A 20708-nucleotide genomic window follows, 5' to 3' on the forward strand; every position below is an offset into this window, starting at 1 on the left:
CTCTAATGCACTCTACAAAAGTCACCCACTGTGACGTTATTGTGTTTAACCGAATCAACACTAAATTTGGTAGCCACCTTTTGGGGACTTAGAAGAAAAACATTTTGAGCAAGACTGGTTGAAAATCATGGCCGCCATCGAGCAAAACAGGACTTAGTTCTCGTAAGTCCATGACCTATTGTCCGATGGCAATAAATCTTTGCGAATATGTGTAGTACATGTTTCCAAGCACACATCTTCCAAATACTGAAAGGTTGCCTAGTGGTAAATGAGACTCCGGTGCGGATGTAACCCATCAGGCCAGGATGCAGGCAGTCACTAACATAAGAGCTCCGCTTGTAGCAAATACAAATAAATAGGAGCTGCTGTGTTCTCACACCTGCAGTATTAAATAACACCGACAAGCATCCTACATCCTGTCACATACAGCCTCCAAGTTACTTACATTTTGATACAATGCCGTCCTGGAATGTTGCTTAGCACTTGAATGATTTTGTTCCAGTAAGTGAATAAGAGTATTGTCTTTGTCAAGGTCAGTGCTCCCTCCACAGCTGGCTGAAAGCACCCAGTCGAGTGCAGCTCTGCACGTATACATCTCCTCCTCTCTGACCTCCGCATGTTCCCCCTTTCCTCTTCACACCACCGGAATAAAGCTGAGAGGGCAACGAACAGTCACAATGGAGGTCGAAGGCCGAGGGGTTGATGCTGACTGTCTCTTTTGCTTAGCAGACAATAGTTTTCAAGGTTTGTACACCCAGTACTCACGATGTGAGATAAACCTAACACTGTAAACATAACGTTTGGTAAATAAAGCTAAAAAGGTTCTTGAGTACCACTACATGGAACATCCGTGTGCTACCAGGTTTGAAGAGATGACTGCACTGGTCAAAACAGAGCCGGCTGGCTCATTAAGTAGTAGAAGCAAATGCTAAAGCCGCCATGGCCTCCACAAGGCGCCAAAAATAATTAAAAAAAATGAACCTTCCATGTAAATATATGAAAGAAATAATTACAATCAACTCTTAAGATGGAAAAGCGCACATTGATTGAAATGTACAGCAATGCCCAATTAATAACAGAAATGTTAAGAAAAAATGTCTAATGTTTTCATGCATGCAAACTATGCATATTGACATGTTGGCATAAAGCCCTCCTTTATTGCTGTTCATTGGTCCCACAAAGTAGGATTCTTTATTTATGAATGGAATATTTTTGGAGTTACAGCATAGGTTAGCATAGCTTTTAAACATTGTTAGATACATAACAACCCTATAGTAACCCGTACACGCATATTAACCAATATAGTAGACATTATAAGAGACAATAAGTTATATTAGACATAAATAAATAATAGACTCATGCATATTAGCATTGGTAATGGTAATGGCAATTTTATTTCATTTGATTTATTTCATTTGAACATGCATCAGATTACAATTGAGTGCATCACATAATCAGTTCACAGTTCCACATGTCCAAAAGGAGTAGGAAGAAGCAAAGCTTATTAAATCCTACCCCTCCATCTGGTACTTTTACAATCAGTAACTATTACATTTGTTCACTTCCTGCTTTCCGTAATACAGTTTACTTTTACAATCAGTAACTGTTTCATTTGTTAAATTCCTGCTTTCCATAATACAGTTTAAGGTTGTTTTTTTTTTGTTTTTTTTAAATAATGTACCTCGTACCGAAGTACGAGGTGATATGACCATACAATGACATAATGGGTACCATAGTAAGTGTCAATATAGTGATATATATAGCACATCATGACTGGTTCAAGACTCTTCATCCTTGTATTTAGCAAACATCAACTGCTTGTATTGTTTCTTGAATTGGCTCATTGTTGTGCATTGTTTGATACTTACTCAATCCATTCCATAGTTTGATTCCACATACTGAAATGCTATGGCTTTTTAACGTAGTCCTAGCATATAAGTGTTTCAAATTTAGTTCTTCCCTGAGATCATATTTCTTCTCTCTTGTAGAGAAGTATTGGATGACATTTTTAGGTAATTGGTTATTTTTATTGGGAAAGTTTCTTCCCCTTTTTTTTTTAAACTTCTTGTTCTGTACAATAAAAACATTACTGATACAATGTATTTGAATGCAACTTCTAAATGCCTTATATTTGTATTGTAGGTCAATTAGATATTTTTCGGCTTGAAAATGCTTCATTTCGTCAGAAAAATCTGCTTAATCATACGTTGTTTTAAAGTAAGAAGGCCTTATTCAACCACGAAACAGCATAACTGTAGTTGTAGATTACTGTAGTTCTATATAGGTACCGTATTTAACATAGCTTTTGTAAAGTTACTTCATTTTGTGTTTGTAAATAATGATTGCATCGTGTATATGTAAAGTTATTGTGTGCAAACGTTCTGGTTGAACTCATTTGAAATGTTGTATTTTTAATGTATTACTATTATTTGTTGTGCCCTTGTTTACATGGTTTTTATTTTCTGGTTAGGATGGATATTCATATTATATTTCACTTTTTTTTTATTTGTCATTGATTAAGCATGAGTGATATGTTGTTTTACAAATTAAAGACAATGGTAAAAACTATGACTTTCAATGGATATGTAAATCTAGGCTGGACTAGGACACTACACTGGGTCAAAATAATATATGCAACAGACCACGAGAAATACAGTATATTAAAAATGTGACACTTCTAAAGGAAAGTATAATAAGATATACAACCGGAATAAAAAATAGTTACTTTTCATGTTCATTTATTGAGTGACTTGTGTCACCTGCTCCGCCCTCTTCCTTTGTCTATGACCATGTTTTTTTCCTCTGAATATCTAATTGTAAGTAGGGAATTTGTGTATACAAACACTGCTGTCCTATTGTTTTCGACACAGTAGTGTGCAACTAGCAGAAGGTCAGCTGTGCATCACATCAAAGGTCTGGCCTTGTAAGAGACTCTACTGTCAACACACAAAGTCCCATGTGAGATTCCCTGTGTAGAGCAAAAAAGACAAAAGACGCTAAGGAAGTGAGACTCGACTAACAATGAAATTACTATTCTAAACAGTGTATTGCTGTCCTGTGTGACCCTCTGGCGCCACTCTGCGGCGAGTCTGTATACTTACATGTTATTTTGCTTTAGTCCTGCATTTCCTTATCAACCTAACGAGGGCGCTGTGGACATTCTACTCACCCAGTTTACAGCGTGGCACCCACTCTTCCCGGTTACTCGTCGATTGTGTGAGAGTTCAGAGGTCACTCAGAGGTCGTGTTGATACTTTTCCGCCTCACACAGATTTAGCGAGTGATGTGATGGCCTTCCTGCGGTTGTTCATGCGGCGACAGTTGCCGATGGCCGCGTCCCAGTTGTCCCGCGTCGAGAAGCTCCTACTCCGGCCTCCGAGTGGAGGGCTACACGGCACCTCGCGGTGGCGGATCGGAGAGAAGGGGCCGTGGGGGAAGAGTCAGAACCGGGGACCGGAGCAGCCACAGCAGTATCAATACCAGCACCAGCAGATGACAGATCTGGACAGAGCGGACGCTTTGGTAGACCCATTTTCAGCACTTGTTTGTCACTTGTCAAAGACTACTCTCTTATAGTTTGTTTTCTTGCAGATACTGAGAAAATCTCACGAAACAGGTATCAAACCATCCCATTTTACCATGCTTCTATAAGTTATACCAATCGGGGAAATACACTTACTTTCTGGACCAGCTTTTGGTGCACAATATAGTGATGTTCCAAACAGTCATGTCAATTGTCTTTGCTGTAAACATGCTAATTTAAGTAATAACACTAAAAGTGAAGGCTAAAACTTGTAGGGTCGTTTGTTTCCTTTCCACTTCCGCGTTCATGTGTTTGTTGGCGTATTACTTCCGCTTTCCAGTCCATATTTAGCATTATACTTCCGGATTCATGGAGGGTGGGGGGGACTCTACCATTCCTTAACCTAAAAAATTAAGTAATAACACTAAAAGTGGAGGCTAAAACGTGTAGGATCGTTTGTTTCCTTTCCACTTCCGCGTTCATGTGTTTGTTGGCGTATTACTTCCGCGTTCCAGTCCATACTTAGCATTATACTTCCGGGTTCAGGGAGGGTGAGGCGGACTCTACCATTCCTTAACCAAAAAAAAACCTAAACCAAAGGGTAAAAATGAAAGATAAATACCTCAATCCATAACAAAATACAATAATTACTACTTTGCTAGCTATCCAAATGGTAACAGTTTCTAACAGTTTATCTACTTAGTTAACTAGCAAGCTAAAGTTGATTATTATTACTATTAAAAGCTACAATTTCTTTCCTCGAGCCATCATCTCCCTCAACAAGATGTAACCAAGGCAACCAGTCGTCTTCTACAATGTAAACCCTTTTTTATTATTTATTCTTCTAATTCATCTATTTATTCTTTATTTATTATTCTAATTTCTTATTTTTTTATTTGTTTATTATTTTTTACTGTCATTTACTGTCATACTGTCTTGCACTGAAAATGGAGCTGATGCAATTTCTACTATATGTAAAATGACAATAAAGGGCATTCTGATAGTGTGCATCATATATTTAGTTGGCCAATATTAAAGTATAAATGTAATATTTAACATAACCAGTGTATGACGCAGTGCCATTCAACACAACCACAGCAATAAATATTTTGTCATCAGAAAATGTCTGACATGTATGTAATGTGGTAGCGTTAGTGCCAATTATGTGTTTGTGTTTTTTGCAGGTTTCCTGTCTTGGTTCAGAAATGGTCTGCTAGCAACTGGAATCGGCGTCCTCGCCTTCGTCCAGAGCGAAATGGGAAGAGAAGCGGCATACGGTACCAACTTTCTGTGCAGTAACATGGCAAGAAAAGCTGCAAAACTGCAAGTTTAGGCCTCTCTAAACGCTATTAAATGGAGCTGCATTAATGCAGCCTTTTTCCAAAACACTTGACTTTGCAGGGCTGGAACCCGCGCATCCAGTTGAAATGAAATCCAGTATCTAATATAGTTAATCATAACAGGACATATACTGTAAAATGCACAGATAATCTACCACTCCCAGTGGTTGTAACTGAAAGAACTCCTAGGAAATTTGCCAGATTGCCACCAAAATTGAACCTATTACACTACACAATTTGTCACTTTAAGGTGTGGATAGAGTGTAATATGCCACTGTCTGGTTTACCACAGTCTTTTTCACCCTGGGTGGAGCCTGCGTGTCGTTAGGAGCCGCCACCTACATCGGCAGCCTGGTCACCCTGCGCAGGCTGATGCTGCTGTCCGTGCCCGCTGTGCTCTTCCACGGCGCCATGGTGGGAAGCGTCGCCCTCTTCTGGCTCTGTGCTGTATCGCTCTACATAGGCAGCCTGGAGGTGAAGATAGTCTTTGAAGACGAGGAGGAAGACGAGTGTCAGGAGTGTCGGGAGAGGCGCGGTCACAGGGGGCACCGTGGCACTGAGGACGAGGATGGCAAGGGGGGCAACAAGTAGTGCTCTTCTTCTTGGTGTGTGTGTGTGTGTGTGTGTGAGTGTGTGTGCGTGTGTCTACACGAGAAATAAAGATGTGGGCCAAAGCCAACGATCACAAGGCCACTTTCACACCACCCATCACCATCATGGACACTCGCCAGCCATAAGATTAGGTACACCTGCACACACTGTAATCAATATGAAGCAGTGCCATTGTACACCATTGAAAAGTACAATAATACACAATATTTTGAAGCAAAGTACCTCCCTGATACTCAAGTTTGTGCAGTCGTACCTTATGAGGCGTCTCGTGCGTGGAATTGTGTTTACCCGAAATATACATCGCTGTGAGTTTGTGTGAGAATGCGTTTCCTGTTTGAATTTTTGTTTTATTTTAAATAGAATTCAACAAGGGCTTACAGCTTTTACAGCAGTGTAAGCTTTTTAATTTGAAAATATTTTTTATTGTACAGTAGTTAAATTGTTTTTACTTTACACATGTACACAATCTATACATGTAGATTGGAGTTTGTTTGTACATGCATTTGTTTACTTACTGCTTTGTGTTTGTGTCACCGAGTGAAACAACATATAAAAGGATACAAAGTCTTGATTTTATCATGTTTTTATTAGTCTTGGTTCCAAATGAAGCTGTTTTCCCAATGAAGTTCTCGATTGGTTTAGCTCTACTTGCTGATAGCTCATATCTGAGCACAAGTGCGAGAAAGTTTTGTTGTTGTAAATACATTTTTAAAGGGGTAGAAGCTAGAAAAAGGTTAAAAAATCAATAGAAATTGTCTGAAAAACACAAAATATGCAATATTTTTCAGAAATCTGGTTCAAAGTGCAATATTTGAGATGTGCTTATTACAGCTTTGACTAGGGAAGTAATAAATAACAATACTGATTTAGCATTATTGTTGTTGCAGCAAATGAGAGTCCACATTTGACCCTTAAATCCCAACACACACAAAAAGTATAAGAAAAATATTGAACATAGATTCTTCTAGTTAGCCTGTTGGTCACACAGCCAGGAGGTCTGGGTTTGCGTGTTCTCCCTGTGCATGCGTGGGTTTTCTCCGGGTACTCCGGTTTCCTCCCACATTCCAAAAACATGCTAGGTTAATTGGCGACTCCAAATTGTCCATAGGTATGAATGTGAGTGTGAATGGTTGTTTGTCTATATGTGCCCTGTGATTGGCTGGCCACCAGTTCAGGGTGTACCCCGCCCCTCTCGCCCGAAGACACCTGGGATAGGCTCCAGCATAACCCCACCTGAATGTGGATTAAGCAGCATAGAAAATGGTTGGCTATAGTACGTTCATTCATTCATTCATTCATTTTCTACCGCTTTTCCTCACGAGGGTCGCGGGGGTGCTGGAGCCTATCCCAGCTGTCTTCGGACGAAAGGTGGGGTACACCCTGGACTGGTGGCCAGCCAATCACAGGGCACATATAGACAAACAACCATTCACACTCACATTCATACCTATGGACAATTTGGAGTCGCCAATTAACCTAGCATGTTTTTGGAATGTGGGAGGAAACCGGAGTACCCGGAGAAAACCCACGCATGCACGGGGAGAATATGCAAACTCCACACAGAGATGGCCGAGGGTGGAATTGAACCCTGGTCTCCTAGCTGTGAGGTCTGCGCGCTAACCTCTCGACCGCAGTGTTACATATTTGTAAATATTTTTACATGTTTTAAATATTTATACTAATATTTCGAGGCCATTTTTGTCATAAAAAAACACTGTTTGTTCCCCTCCAATGGATAAAAGAGCAGGGAATATTTTCCACAAATGAGGTGCAAAGTGGAATATTTGGGATGAGGTTATTCCAGTTGACTGGGTCAATATTAAAAAAAAATAAATTATTTTTGAAGCATATTATAAGCAAAAAAATATAAAAAAGAAAGCCAAAACAGGCCTTTTGATAAAATAACATACATTTGTGTACGCTTGTATTGTACATTTTTTACTGTGTATGAAAAACCCTCATGTTTTCCTTTTTAGAAGTGATACCATTTTGTAATTAAAAAAAAGCATCCTTAATTGGAATATTTGATGATAAAATGAACCACGTCCTTTTATCCAGTAGCTTTCTGATTGGGAAATACTAAATAAAATGTGTGTGCAAATGAAGAACATGAACATTAACCCTCAAGGCAGACTTCATGTTAGCAACCCCACCCCATGAATATTCCAGAAGACGGTATTAGGTATACGAGCCAGCAATGGATGTATAAACTGTCCACATGCACGCATAATTTTTATAATGAGCCCATCATCTGAGAGCATGCATGAATATCCATATACTGTATATGTGTGTGTGTGAGGGGGTGGGGGCACAGAGGTGGGCGTTTGGTTGTGATAACCCGCCGGAGGGCGAAGGTGTACGATATCGGGCAGCCATCGACATGAGGCTTCGTTATTGAGACTCACCTCCTCCGTGGACTCCCACGCCGCATCAGGGTGTGTCACCGTGACCTGCGTCGCCCCCCCCCTCCCATTCTCCCTCGGCGGCTGCATCTGACCGCACAGGTCTGCTTGGCATGCAGCAGGCTCCTGAGGCCTGGCGCGTCTAAAGGGCAGGGCGCCTACAGGCGAGAGACGCGCGTTCCCTGACAAACACCATCCACCGTGGCCGACCTCTAGCGCCACAGTCACAAACAGCGTGCTCCTCTTTCCGCAGGAGCTCGGAGGTGCTAAATGCCAGCAGTATGGATCACAGCCTTGCATTAGGAGCCGAGTGGCTGGGCTTTTATGGCTGAGAGGAAGGAGAAGGCTGTGCCATATCGGGACTCTTTCCCATACATTTCCATGTGCTGATGTATTTCCAACTACTGGCTCTGTCCGTCCTACGGCGCCGTCTAACAATTCCCTTTGGAAAAAACAAGACTTGAATCATTTTTCATCTGCATGACAGATATTTACACGTGAGCCAACGGGTGGCGCCAACCTTACCTCGAAGCTTTTCTTCCTGTCACTCACGCATATTAGTCACCTGCAAAGATGCGGCAACCTGCTGGAAAAGTCTTAAAAGTTAGCTTAGCAAGTCAACAAAGATCAACAAAGCATCAAAATATTCATTCATTCATTTTCTACCGCTTTTCCTCACGAGGGTCGTGGCGGGCGCTGGAGCCTATCCCAGCTGTCTTTGGGCGAGAGGCGGGGTACACCCGGGACTGGTGGCCAGCCAATCACAGGGCACATATAGACAAACAACCATTCACACTCACATTCATACCTATGGACAATTTGGAGTCGCCAATTAATGTATGTTTTTGGAATGTGGGAGGAAACCGGAGTACCCGGAGAAAACCCACGCATGCACGGGGAGAACATGCAAACTCCACACAGAGATGGCCGAGGGTGGAATTGAACCCTGGTCTCCTAGCTGTGAGGTCTGTGCGCTAACCACACGACCGCCATGCCGCCTGCATCAAAATATTAATAGTTACTTTTTTTAACATTTACAACTTAAACAAACATTATAAGTAAACAATGTTGTTATTCTGCCTGACTCAGATATTTATTAATAGTAGCAATGCCTAAAAAACACCACCAGGTGCCAGTATTCCTCTCCATTAATTTTACTTTAGTTTTATTTAGTTACCGAGGCAAATGGTGCTTGGACTGACTAGCTCCAGCAGAGGGAGCCACATAGCCGAGCACAGGAGTGTCCAAAGTCCATGTTTTTTTTTAACAGCACATTCTAAAAATGTAATTTAATGTTATGGGAATAAAGTCATTATTATGAAATCAAATGTTTGGAAACTGAAAAAAAAACAGGTTGAAATTTTCTGTGCATAAAGTCAAAATAGAAAACAAGAAAGTCGCACTCTAACAAGAACAATTTTACGAGAATAAACTTAGGAGGGAAAAATAATGTAATTTCAGTCGCACAGATTTGAATTTTTTTTTAATGTCTGGCTTTTATAGTAGTACATCTTATGTAATATACATACATAGATGTTATGACAAAAAGGTAAAATAAAAAATTTCAGACTAAGCTGAAATATTTGGAAATGTTTCTTAAAAATAGTAAAAATTGGTGTTAAAAAAGAACAAAAAGTTCATACTCATACAGAAGTGGCCAAGTAGCATCCTTTCATTTTTCACTATGTGACCTTCGATGCCCCCCCCCCCGACGGAGTATATTAGGATTTTTATTTCTTTGCAAAGGCATCAGCTTCTGCATTGGATCATGCAGTGTACAAATCTTGTCTCTACTTTTAGTTTTTTTTTAAAAAAAGCCCATAAAGGAGAAATGAAAGCATGCCCCCCCCACATACCCCCCCCCCCCCCTCCCTCGGTGTACAATACATACATAGGCTGTTGCATTTTCTCCCCAACAACTGCTCTTGTTTAGTATGCGCTTCCTTTGGTCTTGAGGAGGAATGATCCTCACTCTAATGAACTTGGGCCCGCCACTTGAATGTAAAACAGGATTTAACCCGTCTTCAATGTCAGAGCCCCTCCCTGGGGCTGCTTCAGACAACACACACACACACACACACACCGACAACGACGAGGCACGCCTGCATATGATCTCTCATAAGACACACACACACACACACACATATTGTGTTTTTGTCTTCATTTTCAAAGCCATTGAGTCTTTGTGGAATCCATCAAGTCACACCACATGGCTTTGTGTCAAGGTTGAACACTTATTTTCTTTCTTTTTTTTTTTTTTTTTTAGCAATATGCTTCAATATGATGCTTTCAGGCTTGCTCTGTGACTTTGGGCACATTGCAGTCATTGCTCACCTGATTTGTTAATCATTTATTTCCGATATTTCTTTCATCTTTCACATGAATTCTGCTGCAGATGTGCACCATTTTTTTTCAGTAAACGTATGTGAACATGAGTAGTACTACATCTTAGTAGAACTTCCTACTAGTAAAGCTGTACATTTTGTATGAGATAAATACTTCATGTATATAAAATGTATAAGAACAAAACATAAATACAAACATAACAAAGCCATAATTTCAGTGTAGTTTAGATTCAAGCTGATGATTAATTCAAGTTAATTCATATATATTTTAAGTATTCCCCAAAACATGTTTCTCTATCAATTTTAAGTACTAGATTTGAACTACAGAAGGGTACAAAATACAAGCACTGACAGATCTAAGAAGCGAGAGAGTATATGAGGTATGTGGCACAATAATTTTACATGGAAAAAATGAAATAAAATTCAAAATGTACTCATGTTCAGCGCTCACCAAATCCTCATCGAGTCACCACATGGCAGACGTGCGCCCTCTACGGGCGTGATACTCGCCCCCCCCCCCCCCCCCCCCATGTAATCAAACGTCCACCATGTTCCAACATTTAATTGTTAATTTTGTTATGTAATATGAATTATATTGCAAACCAAGAACCTGAAACATGTTGAAAATGTGAAATAAAAAGGAGGGAATTTTGAGGACAAACTTTTTGACTCGCGGGCTGTGTTGATTTAACAAAATTGATGGGGGGGCCAGACTAGTATGTGTTATAAATTATTATTATTAGTAGTAGTAGTAATAATAATGATAATAATTATAATTATGACAATAATAATTGCATTATTGTTATTATTATTACTCATTCATTTATTCATTGTCTACCGCTTATCCTCACAAGGGTCGCGGGGGGTGCTGGAGCCTATCCCAGCTGTCTTCAGGCGAGAGGCATAATAATAATAATAATAATAATTATTATTATTATTATTATGTGCTTGTGTCCCTTTTTTCAGGAGCATTTTGTAAACAACAGACCACATCAAATAACGAAATTGATAAAACAGCTACTTCAACCATGAAAAGGTTGGCTCAAGCCATGATGCCAGGTTGTATGTTGAGTTTAAATGAAATACTTTGGAAAGAACAGGCGGGCCGTATTCAAACACTTGGCCCCCGGGCCGTAGTTTGCCCACCCCTGCTGTACAGTAACTGCTGTTCATTTCTTTTCTCGAATGAGAGTTTTAATACTGTAAATGTGGATTTATGACAAATACAATTCAAGGGGAGTTTGAGCTTGTGAAATAAGCACATTTCAATACTTGGGAAAAGTTGAAGTTTGTTGAGGTGGGGAGAAGGGGGGGGGGGCTGGGAAGTGCTGTAGGATTGATAATCTATTATGGAACAATCATTTGGAATAACAATATGAAAGACGCTGTGCTCCTCTACTGACTGGAATATTTTATTGTTATTGTCATCTGTAGCACTGGTTCTCTCTTTTTTTTTTTTTTTTTTTTTTTACATTGATCATCATTTTGTCCAATAAAGCGGCTGGAATATTCACAAGGATGCGAGGGTAGCGTTAAATTCACAGTGATAGGCAAAGAAGTTAGCCATTTCATTTAACAATAAAAAACAACACCCACTCACTCACACACACACACACACACACACACAATATGCGCACTTTGTCTTAGACAATACGCAATACGTTTTTCCCATCACACACACACAATTTGGAAGAAAGGGAGGCAAAAAGAAAGCAAAACAATGCATGGCGTTTTTTTTTTTTCTCGACAAGCAGATAAAAATGAAATGAGGTGTAATTTCACATAATGATCTCCAGGGATTCAAAGTGCTAAAGAATGTAAAAAAGTTGCTTCTTATTTTATTATTATTATTATTATCATCATCTATATGAGGTGAAAATCGCATCATGTTTTCCACACTTTTTGTACAAACCATCATCATTTCAGACAAAAGGACTTATTTTTTCCCCACTCATGAGTAAAATCCAACTAAAGTAAAGTGACTTTTAATTTTTTTTTTTTAAATTGAGGGTTCTATTCCATAGCTGACACTGAATGTGTATCTTGACCCGACAGAGACTTTAATGGCTGTCATTTTATGACCCGTTTTTATGGTCCGTTACTTTATCATCAATGACTATTTATTCCCTCTGCTGCACACACACACACACACACACACACATGCGCGCACACACACACAGTGTAGCAGCTATCTGACGTTGTTTTCAGCTTTGAACAGGACCGCACGGCTTTAAGAAGTGCTTTAGCATGTCAGTAAGTGCTCCAAATTCCCACTTGAAATGTCTGGTGACGACACCGTGCAACTGGAATTCACTGCTTTTCCGCGGAAACAACACAAATCAACACAAAATATGGCTTCCATGACACACAACGCTAACGATGAATGAGCTCAACCAAGGACCTTCCTACCGTCACAAACGGAAAAGAATTGCATTTCTTCCCTTAAACATCACGGAATGTCTCATGTTTTGTCCCCGTCTGTGTGCTTTTCAATTATTTTTTGTAATTCTTTTCAATAGAAAAAAACACCTCCGTCTATTTGAAAGGAAGCAAAAAGATATTATTGGTAGAATACTGCAATAATAAAAAGTCTCTCCATCAAGTGTCCATCTTTGTTTTCCTCTATGGGTGTTAATTGGGTTAATTGTGGTGACATTTGGGGGCGGGGGGAGGCTATGTGAGCTGAGGGTCTTCATGGTTGTTGTCTCTATGTACAATATGGCTTCTCTGAGTGGAAGAAACACTGAAGTCGTCCGTCCCAAGACGTGCATTTCATTATTTTGTCATACAGTCTTATGGGAGATCCCATCAAATGTGGTCCCATTTTTTTTTTTTTTTTTTTTTGTCCGAGAGCCCCCGTCAACTTGTCACAGTTCCCAAATGCGGCGCCTTGTCACACGTTTTACATCCCAGTTATTCAAGTCCAATTAGTGGCAGCCTCAGAGGCTTAATGTCCTGCCACTTTCAACATCTTTGTCATCTTCTCAGTCCTCCTCGGGGCCGGCCGCCCCCCTCAATCCGTTCATACAGAAGGGCAGGCCGGAGGAGAAGGGACTGTCCGAAGGGGAGAAGCCGTTGAAGGGCGGCAGGCCGGCTAGTCGCTGCAGATGGGGAAAGAAAGTCGGCGGGGGCCCCTTGTGGTGGTCCGAGCGCAGTTGAAGACCGTCCCCGTGTCCGGTGCTGTGGTGATGAGAGGGGGGAAGCTCCGGGGGAGCGTAGCGGATGGTGCTGGGGGCGTATAAGCTCTGGGGGCCCTGCGGGCCGAGGGCGAGGGGATGGAAGAGCACCCGCCCTGCTGCGCCCCCTGCAGCCAGTCTCTGGAGGAGCTCGAAGTCAGGGCCCCCGCCTGGCCCGCCCCCGCCTGGCCCGCCCCCGCCTGGCCCGCCCCCGCCGCTCCGACTGACCACCCCTGGCACAGACCTCTCCTCACGAGGCAGCGGGGAGGACACAGACATAACTGGGGACAGAGCCGGGGAAGGAGGTGTGAACAAGCCCTTTGGTGGGGCTTCGCTGCTGGACGAGGAGTCGGGTACTGGGGTGGTGGGGCTGTCGCCATTAAGGCTGCTGGAAGGGGTGTGTGCATGGGAGGGTTGGGGCTGGTTGCTGTGTGACCCCCAGCGCCCCCCAGTGGCCAGGGCTTCATGTTCAGTCTTGATGCTAGGGCTGCCAGGCAGCGGGGACGGGGTCACGACACTTTTGAGCTGCTGGATCACAGCTCGCCCGTTGTGCACCCTCCCTCCCCTCTCACCTCTCGTCGGGGTGTCTCCCCCCCTACTCTGCTTCCCTCCCCCGTCTTCTTGTTTCAATTTGTCACCGTCTCCCCCTTGCTCCCACTCCGTCTCTTCCTCCTCCTCCCCCTCGCTCTCACTGGCCATGTCCGAGGATGCCGACACGCTCTCCTCGGCGTGCCGAAGCTCTTCCAGCCTGCGGCGGCTCTCAGGGGGGGCGCCCTCGTGATCGGGCCTCAGCAGGCGCTTCCTCCTGGTGTCTGACTGCACGGCGGCGGCGGCGGCGGCGAACTTCTCTCTGTCCTTTGTGTCGGGGTCACTCTTCCCCACCGAGCTCTTTGCTGGCTGCGAGCCTGAGGAGGAAGGATGGTTTTACTGTCCTGATAGACCCCGAAATTTGGGGGCGGCCCGGTTCAAGTAAAGGCACTGGTTAGCATGGACCCACACATGTTATATGTTGTTTTAAAGAGGAATGCATCAGCTAAACACGCCTACCAACAATTTTAACTCTGGTTAAACTTCATAAAAGTGGATGGACGCCCCCCAAAAGTTTAGAACCACCACAGCCAGAGATAAAATCCCTGTTCTTGTCTCTATGATGAAAAAATAGCTAAAAAATATCCTTTTTCCCCCCATAAATGAATTATTTACTCACTTTTAATGACATAAAGATACTAAAATATAAATAAAAATACAATTAATTTGAAATGATCAATATAAATATGAAATACTTATTGTATAAATAATTTAATTAGTACAAATACTAATACAATACTCAACAAAATTATTTAATAATGGCTGTGAGATCACTTAATAGACATAAAAAGCCATGTACAATATCATAAAAAACAATAATAAAATATTCAGTACATTTTCATATAATATAGTATAAATATTATATAAAATAATAAAACACACAAATTCAAAAATAAATGACACAAAAAAAATTAACAAAAAGATAATACAATGAAAATATTTAGTTTTGTTTATGGAAGTTCTGAGAAAAATGATTTCAATTTACTCTAAGATAAGACTAAGATAAACTTAAATCTCCCCAAAATAAAGGCCATTTGAAGCAATATTGATGTTAATATATGACTGGATTTTGGGTTTCTTATATTCAGGGGATATTTACAAATTTCCCCACTGAGGGACGAATAAAGGCATATCTTAATCTTAATATTTGGAGTTTTTTTTTAACTTTATGTGTGTTTTGGCTAATTTCATAGAGTAGTACAGCAGCCTGGAAGGCTCAGAAAGGGGGAGTTTTGTTAAGTTTTGAATCTTAAAGGTTGAATATCGTGTTGACGTTTCAGCACATCACATACATCGGTGAGTTGCGCCATGAGAGAGTAACAACGTGTAGTTTGACTGATCAAAAATGCCCCGAAATTCTGGGAATGTGACAATAAAAACAATGACAAATAACATGAAAAACACCTCGGTCAAAATTCTGCCCTGGCTCCAGCCCTCTTTGCTGACTATTATGGGATGTTGCGGCGTCCTACCTCTGGCCTGCGGGGAGCTGTTTGTGGGAGGGGAGCTGACTCGAAGTCTCTCCACTCGGACGCTCTCTGGCAGCTGCAGCAGGTCCAGAGGGGTGTCGGGCATCTCCGTTCGACTGGAAGGATGCACGTAAATGAAAATAAACACGGGCGTAGAGGCGGACGTCAATGATCTAGCAGCACTTACAGTTTGAAAAAGTCACTTAATTGAATGCGACGTATAATCAGCCGCACAACGTCTAATAGTTAGGCCGCCCCATCCTCACACACACACACACACTGGCAAATATAACCCCTCCACACACACACACACAGGAAGTAGAGACACACTGTGACAAGGAGGAGGCTGTTGGAGAAGTTAATGAGCTCTTGTAATTACAGCGCTAATTAACTAAAACACTATTCATGCCCCAAAATTCTGACATCCATTTGTTGTAATTATATACCCTCTGCCCAATTAGCATCCAAATTCAGTCTACTCCTGTTTTGGTCTGACTGCTGGCCCGCCTGTTTGCGTGTTTTTTTTCTTCTTCTTAATATGTGTGTGTGTGTGTTATGTGTGGAAAAAAAAGAACAAAAAAGAATATTTTATCAAGCCTGCGCTGTTGGTGGTGTGCGATTTAAATGAGTAAGGCACGTTTTAACATGAACTTTGTTGACGTCTGGCTTTGAATAATAATTAAAAAAAATTATAATGAGTATTTAATAAGGAAATTGACCGATGGCACATTTAGGCACAACTTAAATGACATCATCCACATCCAGTATGAATAAAACTAGGAAAATAGCCGAAAATTATTTAACCCCATTTGAAATTATAATTATTTTCATTTATAGTTGTCCAGTTGAACATGCTAAATTGCATTTGTTTTGTAGGTTTATTGCCAACAACTCTCAAGAGTGCTACTATAAGTAAATAAATAAATACATAATAACTAATCAATACAAAATATTTTGTAATATATGTAGAATTGTTTTATTTGTAATTATAATTTTATTTTTTAGAAAAAAAATGCAGGAAAAATAAAAAATGACCGACATTAATTGTGTAACACTACTCCACTTTGACTGAGGCTGTATTCACCTCACATTTAGTTTATTATGGTGCTTATGTATTACTGGAGCGCTGTCTGTGCAGGTGTACCTCCTGTTGTGCCTTTACATAGTGAAATATCAGTCAGGACTTCAATCATCCCCCATAATGGGTCAAGATGATGCATTTTTCTTTCATGTCCCAGGCATTTAACAGGGATCTTCATCAGCTGCAGGTGTGAGTTAACCTCTTATTTCATCATCTCTGCCTTCAAAGCCCCTCAGAACACGGTACGGAGCCCGCATATTTAATGCATACGTTTTTTTTTCCCTCCAATCATTCTAGAACTGACCTGAGGACGTAGTTGACCCAGATGACGTTGCGCTCGTGGGGGGCTTTGTGGTTTATGGACACCGTGGCCGTGGACTGAATCCACAGATAGCCGCCTCTCTTCTGGAGCCAGCGGTAGTAGCCCGTCACTACCTGGCCTTTCCTCAGCACTGAGAAGAAGATGGGGAAGAATGAGGCTTAGACAGTTGCCGCGTGCACATTCATTGGGTTACGCTACAATAGGTTCTTAATAGGAACACTGATGCACTGAAACTTTCTTGCTATCGTACCTTTGTTACCCATTATCACTATCATTATCAGTGCTAAAACACTGTTTAATACTTTTAGCATCATATCATTACTGTGGTTAACCTATTAGTACACTTGTGTGACAGCTGAGAATGTTAAAATGGTTGTGGTTTCATTGATTTCAAACGTGTGCAGTTCACAATTTCACATGTCCGAAAAGGAGTAGGAAGAAGCCAAACTTAATTAATCCTATCCCCCTCCCCATATCACATCAATAGCTAAATACACATGTTCACATCCTGTATTCAACAGACACAAAGTCACTAAAACACAACACAATACAAGCTTCTACTCTACCTGTAAATTAATGTGAAATTTGTAACAAGAAAAAAACAATGATGCATTTCAATTGAAGAGTCATTTTGGGTGTAAGTAAGAAACTCCTGCTTTAATGGCACCATGTGTAACGTGAAAAATGTAGTTTTATGTGTCAAAACCCGCTGGGGAGGTTATGAATGAGTTGTGCAGTTCAAACAGCTGGCAGCAGAGGGCGCCAATCGCACCAAGACTGCGAGGTTTCAACAGGCTCTCCTTGAGTTTGTGTGTGAGCGAGGGACTCACAGTCTTCATGGCTTTGCCTCAGGTTCTCCAGATCCTCCACGTGGATGAAGTGGTAGCAGGTGCGTCCCACCACCTCAGCTGGGGTCAGGTCCATATACTCGGATATCCTGTACATGAAATGCAACACGTCAGTTCCCACCCGAATACGGTAAGAATTCCACGGACGAGGGGACCGCACCTGTTCTCGCAGTACGTGACCTGCAGGTCCATGTTGACCCGGAAGACGAACATGTGGCTCTCCATGCGGACCTCATTGAGCGTGGAGGGGGGGAGGGTGTGTGCCAGCACCACCAGTCCCATCGGTCGGTGCATGGAGCGTGTGGAGCCCGGAACCAGCGTGGGCCGGTAGCGGATTCTCCCAGTCACGTGAATCACCTGAGGGCGAATCCAAGAGAAGTCCAGCACAAAAGGATTAATATATTAAATCTTACAAAGATGAAGAGATTCCAACCCGATGCTGAAGAATGCAGCGGCTCGGGCTTTGCGGAGCGATAAAAGGCAGCGTGCAGCTATTCAGTGTGAAATAAGGTCAAAGCAATAAAACACAGTGAAAACGACCATCCTGACACGGCTGCGAAACACTAGTGGAGCAAAACAAAGTGACAAGGCTCTGCTTGTTATTCCTCCATGCAGAAAAACACAAGGACAAAGACAATACATTAGGTACACCTGTACAACCGAATCAGATGCATTTACTAAATATAATATGAAGCTGCAGGTGATCAACATGTATAAATTACACATTATTATCATTTTTTTATGATTTAACAATATCATTACAATTGTAATATTTGACTATGCCAAAATGATATGAATTTGAGCATTATTATATCTTGGATTAGATTGTGCAGGTGTACCTAATGATGTTTCCAGTGTAGTGGATGAAGGAAATAAGGCACGGTGAGTCACCTTGTATCCGGAGGATTTGACGTGCAGACCTCTTTTGGTGAGCGTGGACTTCATGCGAATAAAGAAGCCGCGGTCGGGAGGCTCATCAGCAGGAGAATGAGGACTGGAAGGAGTTGCTGAGGATTACAGAAAAGGAGATTAATCTGCGGTGTTCATCTCTGCGTTGCAGTGATTACCGACAGCGTGATCAGAGTACCGGGCTCGGGCGTCCCGGCCAGGGAGGAGGCTGAGGCGGAACTGGAAGGAGCGCTCTCGGGCCCCGTGTGGCAGCCGGCCTCGGCCCGCAGATGAGGCCTGATCCCCAGCCGCTCGGCCATCTCCACGTGGTCGGCCGGGTGGATGTAGTCAAACACGCTGCTGCCTGTGAGCTCCACCTGAGGACGGACACACACTCTTGTTGAAAAAAACAGCACACACACATTGAACACACACCCACCAAGAAAAATCAATATGTGTTATGACAGCAAAATGAAACCTTGCTGTGGGTTACAATTCAACAAGGAGTGTGGCAGTTGTAAGACATTCCCACATGCACACACAGCGTCTCGGGGGAGCAAGTGACTACAGTATTACTCAAATAACCAGGGAAGATAAAAATCAATTGTATGTGCTGATTAAAAACGGGTGAAGTCTAAGTATCTCCTGAGGTCGCATCACTATTCTTCTTCCCCCCCCCCCTGCGTCCCACCCTGCTCCTTCATTTAGTCGCCGCCGGCAGTCCATCCCGGCAGGCATAAAGAGCTCAGAGCACTCCGTGTGATCCCATCATCACAATACATCATAGTCAAATCTCCAATCATTTAAAGGTAATAATGGCGCCACTCTTGCATGGCATCCATAAAAAGCAGCGCCATCGGAGCAGGTGCGACTAGGCCGAATGCCGTGTGTAAATGAGAGTGTGTGTGTGTGATGTGTACACGCAGCTTCCATTACATTTGTGAATATGTGTGTGTGTGTGTGTGCCAATAGCATTCCATCTGATAACGCCGTGGCTGCAGCAGCCTCACACCCTTGTCTGTAGGACACAGCCATTTATTACCGGATTAGAGCCATTTACTGCGGGCTTTATGGGAGCTTCGGCAGGCCCTCAAGGACAGCTGGGGAGCCAAACAGGGAAAAGGTGGGAGCAACCAGAGCATTCCGCTATAGGCAGTCACGGGATGGATGTTGGGAGTATCCCACATACCGCAACATAAACTAGGAGCACTCCAGGGCTCTACTTCTACTCTGAAAATATTAAAGGGAATTCCCAATGATGACCACCAGTGCTGCTGCCAAAAAATGTCCAAATAAGCCAAAAACAAATTTGAAGTAAAGGTGGTCCTACACTTACGTGTGAGTGATGTGTGATTTAAGTCGACTTTTGGTATAAGTCGAATCTTATATCTACATGAGCTACGTTTCGGGCTGCAACTGACGATTAGTAGATTTCTTAGTAGATTAATCCGAAGCTTCTTGTTTCAATTAATGGAGTAATCTTTTAGGCCCTGGAAGGACCAAATCAATATGAACCAACCAGTTAGTGGTTTGCACCACAGTGTATTAGGGAAAAAAAGGCAAAAACTGATGTGAGTGAATATCTTATTTTGACTAAAACTAGGAATATGTCTTTCTATGCTTTCATAAATGACAAAGGAAATTTTAAAAAGGCACATTTAACAGGCTGGAATCAGAGGGGTTTTACCATTCATTCATTAATTCATTTTCTACCGCTTTTTCCTCACGAGGGTCGCGGGGGTGCTGGAGCCTATCCCAGCTGTCTTTGGGCGAGAGGCGAGAGGCGGGGTACACCCTGGACTGGTCGCCAGCCAATCACAGGGCACATATAGACAGGGGTTTTACCAATGAAATGAAAAAACTAATTATTGCATACAAAACAGTTAATTGGATAATCGGTTAATCATTGATTAATTGTTGCAGCTCTAGCTAAATTAACTCCGAAGTCACTGACACATGACGCAGTACACATAATGCTTGGAGTCCACTGGTGCCAGTTCGCGCCAAAGATTATGTGATTGGCGTGTAGTGTCACAAATCACCTGTTCCGTGAAGTAGGACTCGCAAACCCTCGGACTAGCCTCTGACTAGCCTACTTCCTCTACGTGCTGGCC

The 20708-nt window shown here is 42.1% G+C and overlaps 2 protein-coding genes and 1 long non-coding RNA gene across 13 annotated transcripts in view; 1 reads left to right on the top strand and 2 right to left on the bottom strand.

The window, feature by feature from the left end:
* Window positions 1-1309: 1309 nt before the first annotated feature.
* On the bottom strand, window positions 1310-3995 carry LOC131134867 (uncharacterized). Its single transcript, XR_009131488.1, has 3 exons — window positions 3680-3995; window positions 3170-3501; window positions 1310-2968 (listed from the first exon to the last, which is right to left on the bottom strand). It is a non-coding gene; the product is annotated as an uncharacterized LOC131134867 (long non-coding RNA).
* Window positions 3158-6033, top strand: tmem160 (transmembrane protein 160). Its single transcript, XM_058080533.1, has 4 exons — window positions 3158-3522; window positions 3592-3616; window positions 4708-4800; window positions 5156-6033. Exons 1-4 carry the CDS (start codon window positions 3289-3291, stop codon window positions 5452-5454), a joined length of 651 nt encoding a protein of 216 aa, XP_057936516.1. The 5' UTR covers window positions 3158-3288; the 3' UTR covers window positions 5455-6033.
* A 5588-nt stretch (window positions 6034-11621) lies between these two features.
* Window positions 11622-20708, bottom strand: part of npas1 (neuronal PAS domain protein 1) — an 86730-nt gene continuing 77643 nt past the window's right edge. For all 11 annotated transcript variants that reach the window (XM_058079679.1, XM_058079673.1, XM_058079678.1 and 8 more), the window contains 7 exons: window positions 18794-18971; window positions 18598-18713; window positions 17867-18063; window positions 17689-17795; window positions 16841-16988; window positions 15459-15571; window positions 11622-14303 (listed from right to left, as the gene is read on the bottom strand). In XM_058079679.1, the coding sequence (XP_057935662.1) occupies window positions 13207-14303; window positions 15459-15571; window positions 16841-16988; window positions 17689-17795; window positions 17867-18063; window positions 18598-18713; window positions 18794-18971 (1956 nt within the window). In that variant the 3' untranslated portion in view covers window positions 11622-13206. The remainder of the gene's footprint in view (window positions 14304-15458; window positions 15572-16840; window positions 16989-17688; window positions 17796-17866; window positions 18064-18597; window positions 18714-18793; window positions 18972-20708) is intronic.

This window comes from Doryrhamphus excisus, chromosome 8 (genome assembly GCF_030265055.1).
Source record: "Doryrhamphus excisus isolate RoL2022-K1 chromosome 8, RoL_Dexc_1.0, whole genome shotgun sequence".
Taxonomy (NCBI): domain Eukaryota; kingdom Metazoa; phylum Chordata; class Actinopteri; order Syngnathiformes; family Syngnathidae; genus Doryrhamphus; species Doryrhamphus excisus.

Bases quoted from the DNA above. Each gene is read 5' to 3' on its own strand.
- tmem160 (XM_058080533.1), top strand. From the start codon at position 3,289: ATGGCCTTCCTGCGGTTGTTCATGCGGCGACAGTTGCCGATGGCCGCG. The intron at 3,617-4,707 runs GTATCAAACCAT...TGTTTTTTGCAG, and splicing joins GAGAAAATCTCACGAAACAG to GTTTCCTGTCTTGGTTCAGA. The intron at 4,801-5,155 runs GTACCAACTTTC...GGTTTACCACAG, and splicing joins GGGAAGAGAAGCGGCATACG to TCTTTTTCACCCTGGGTGGA.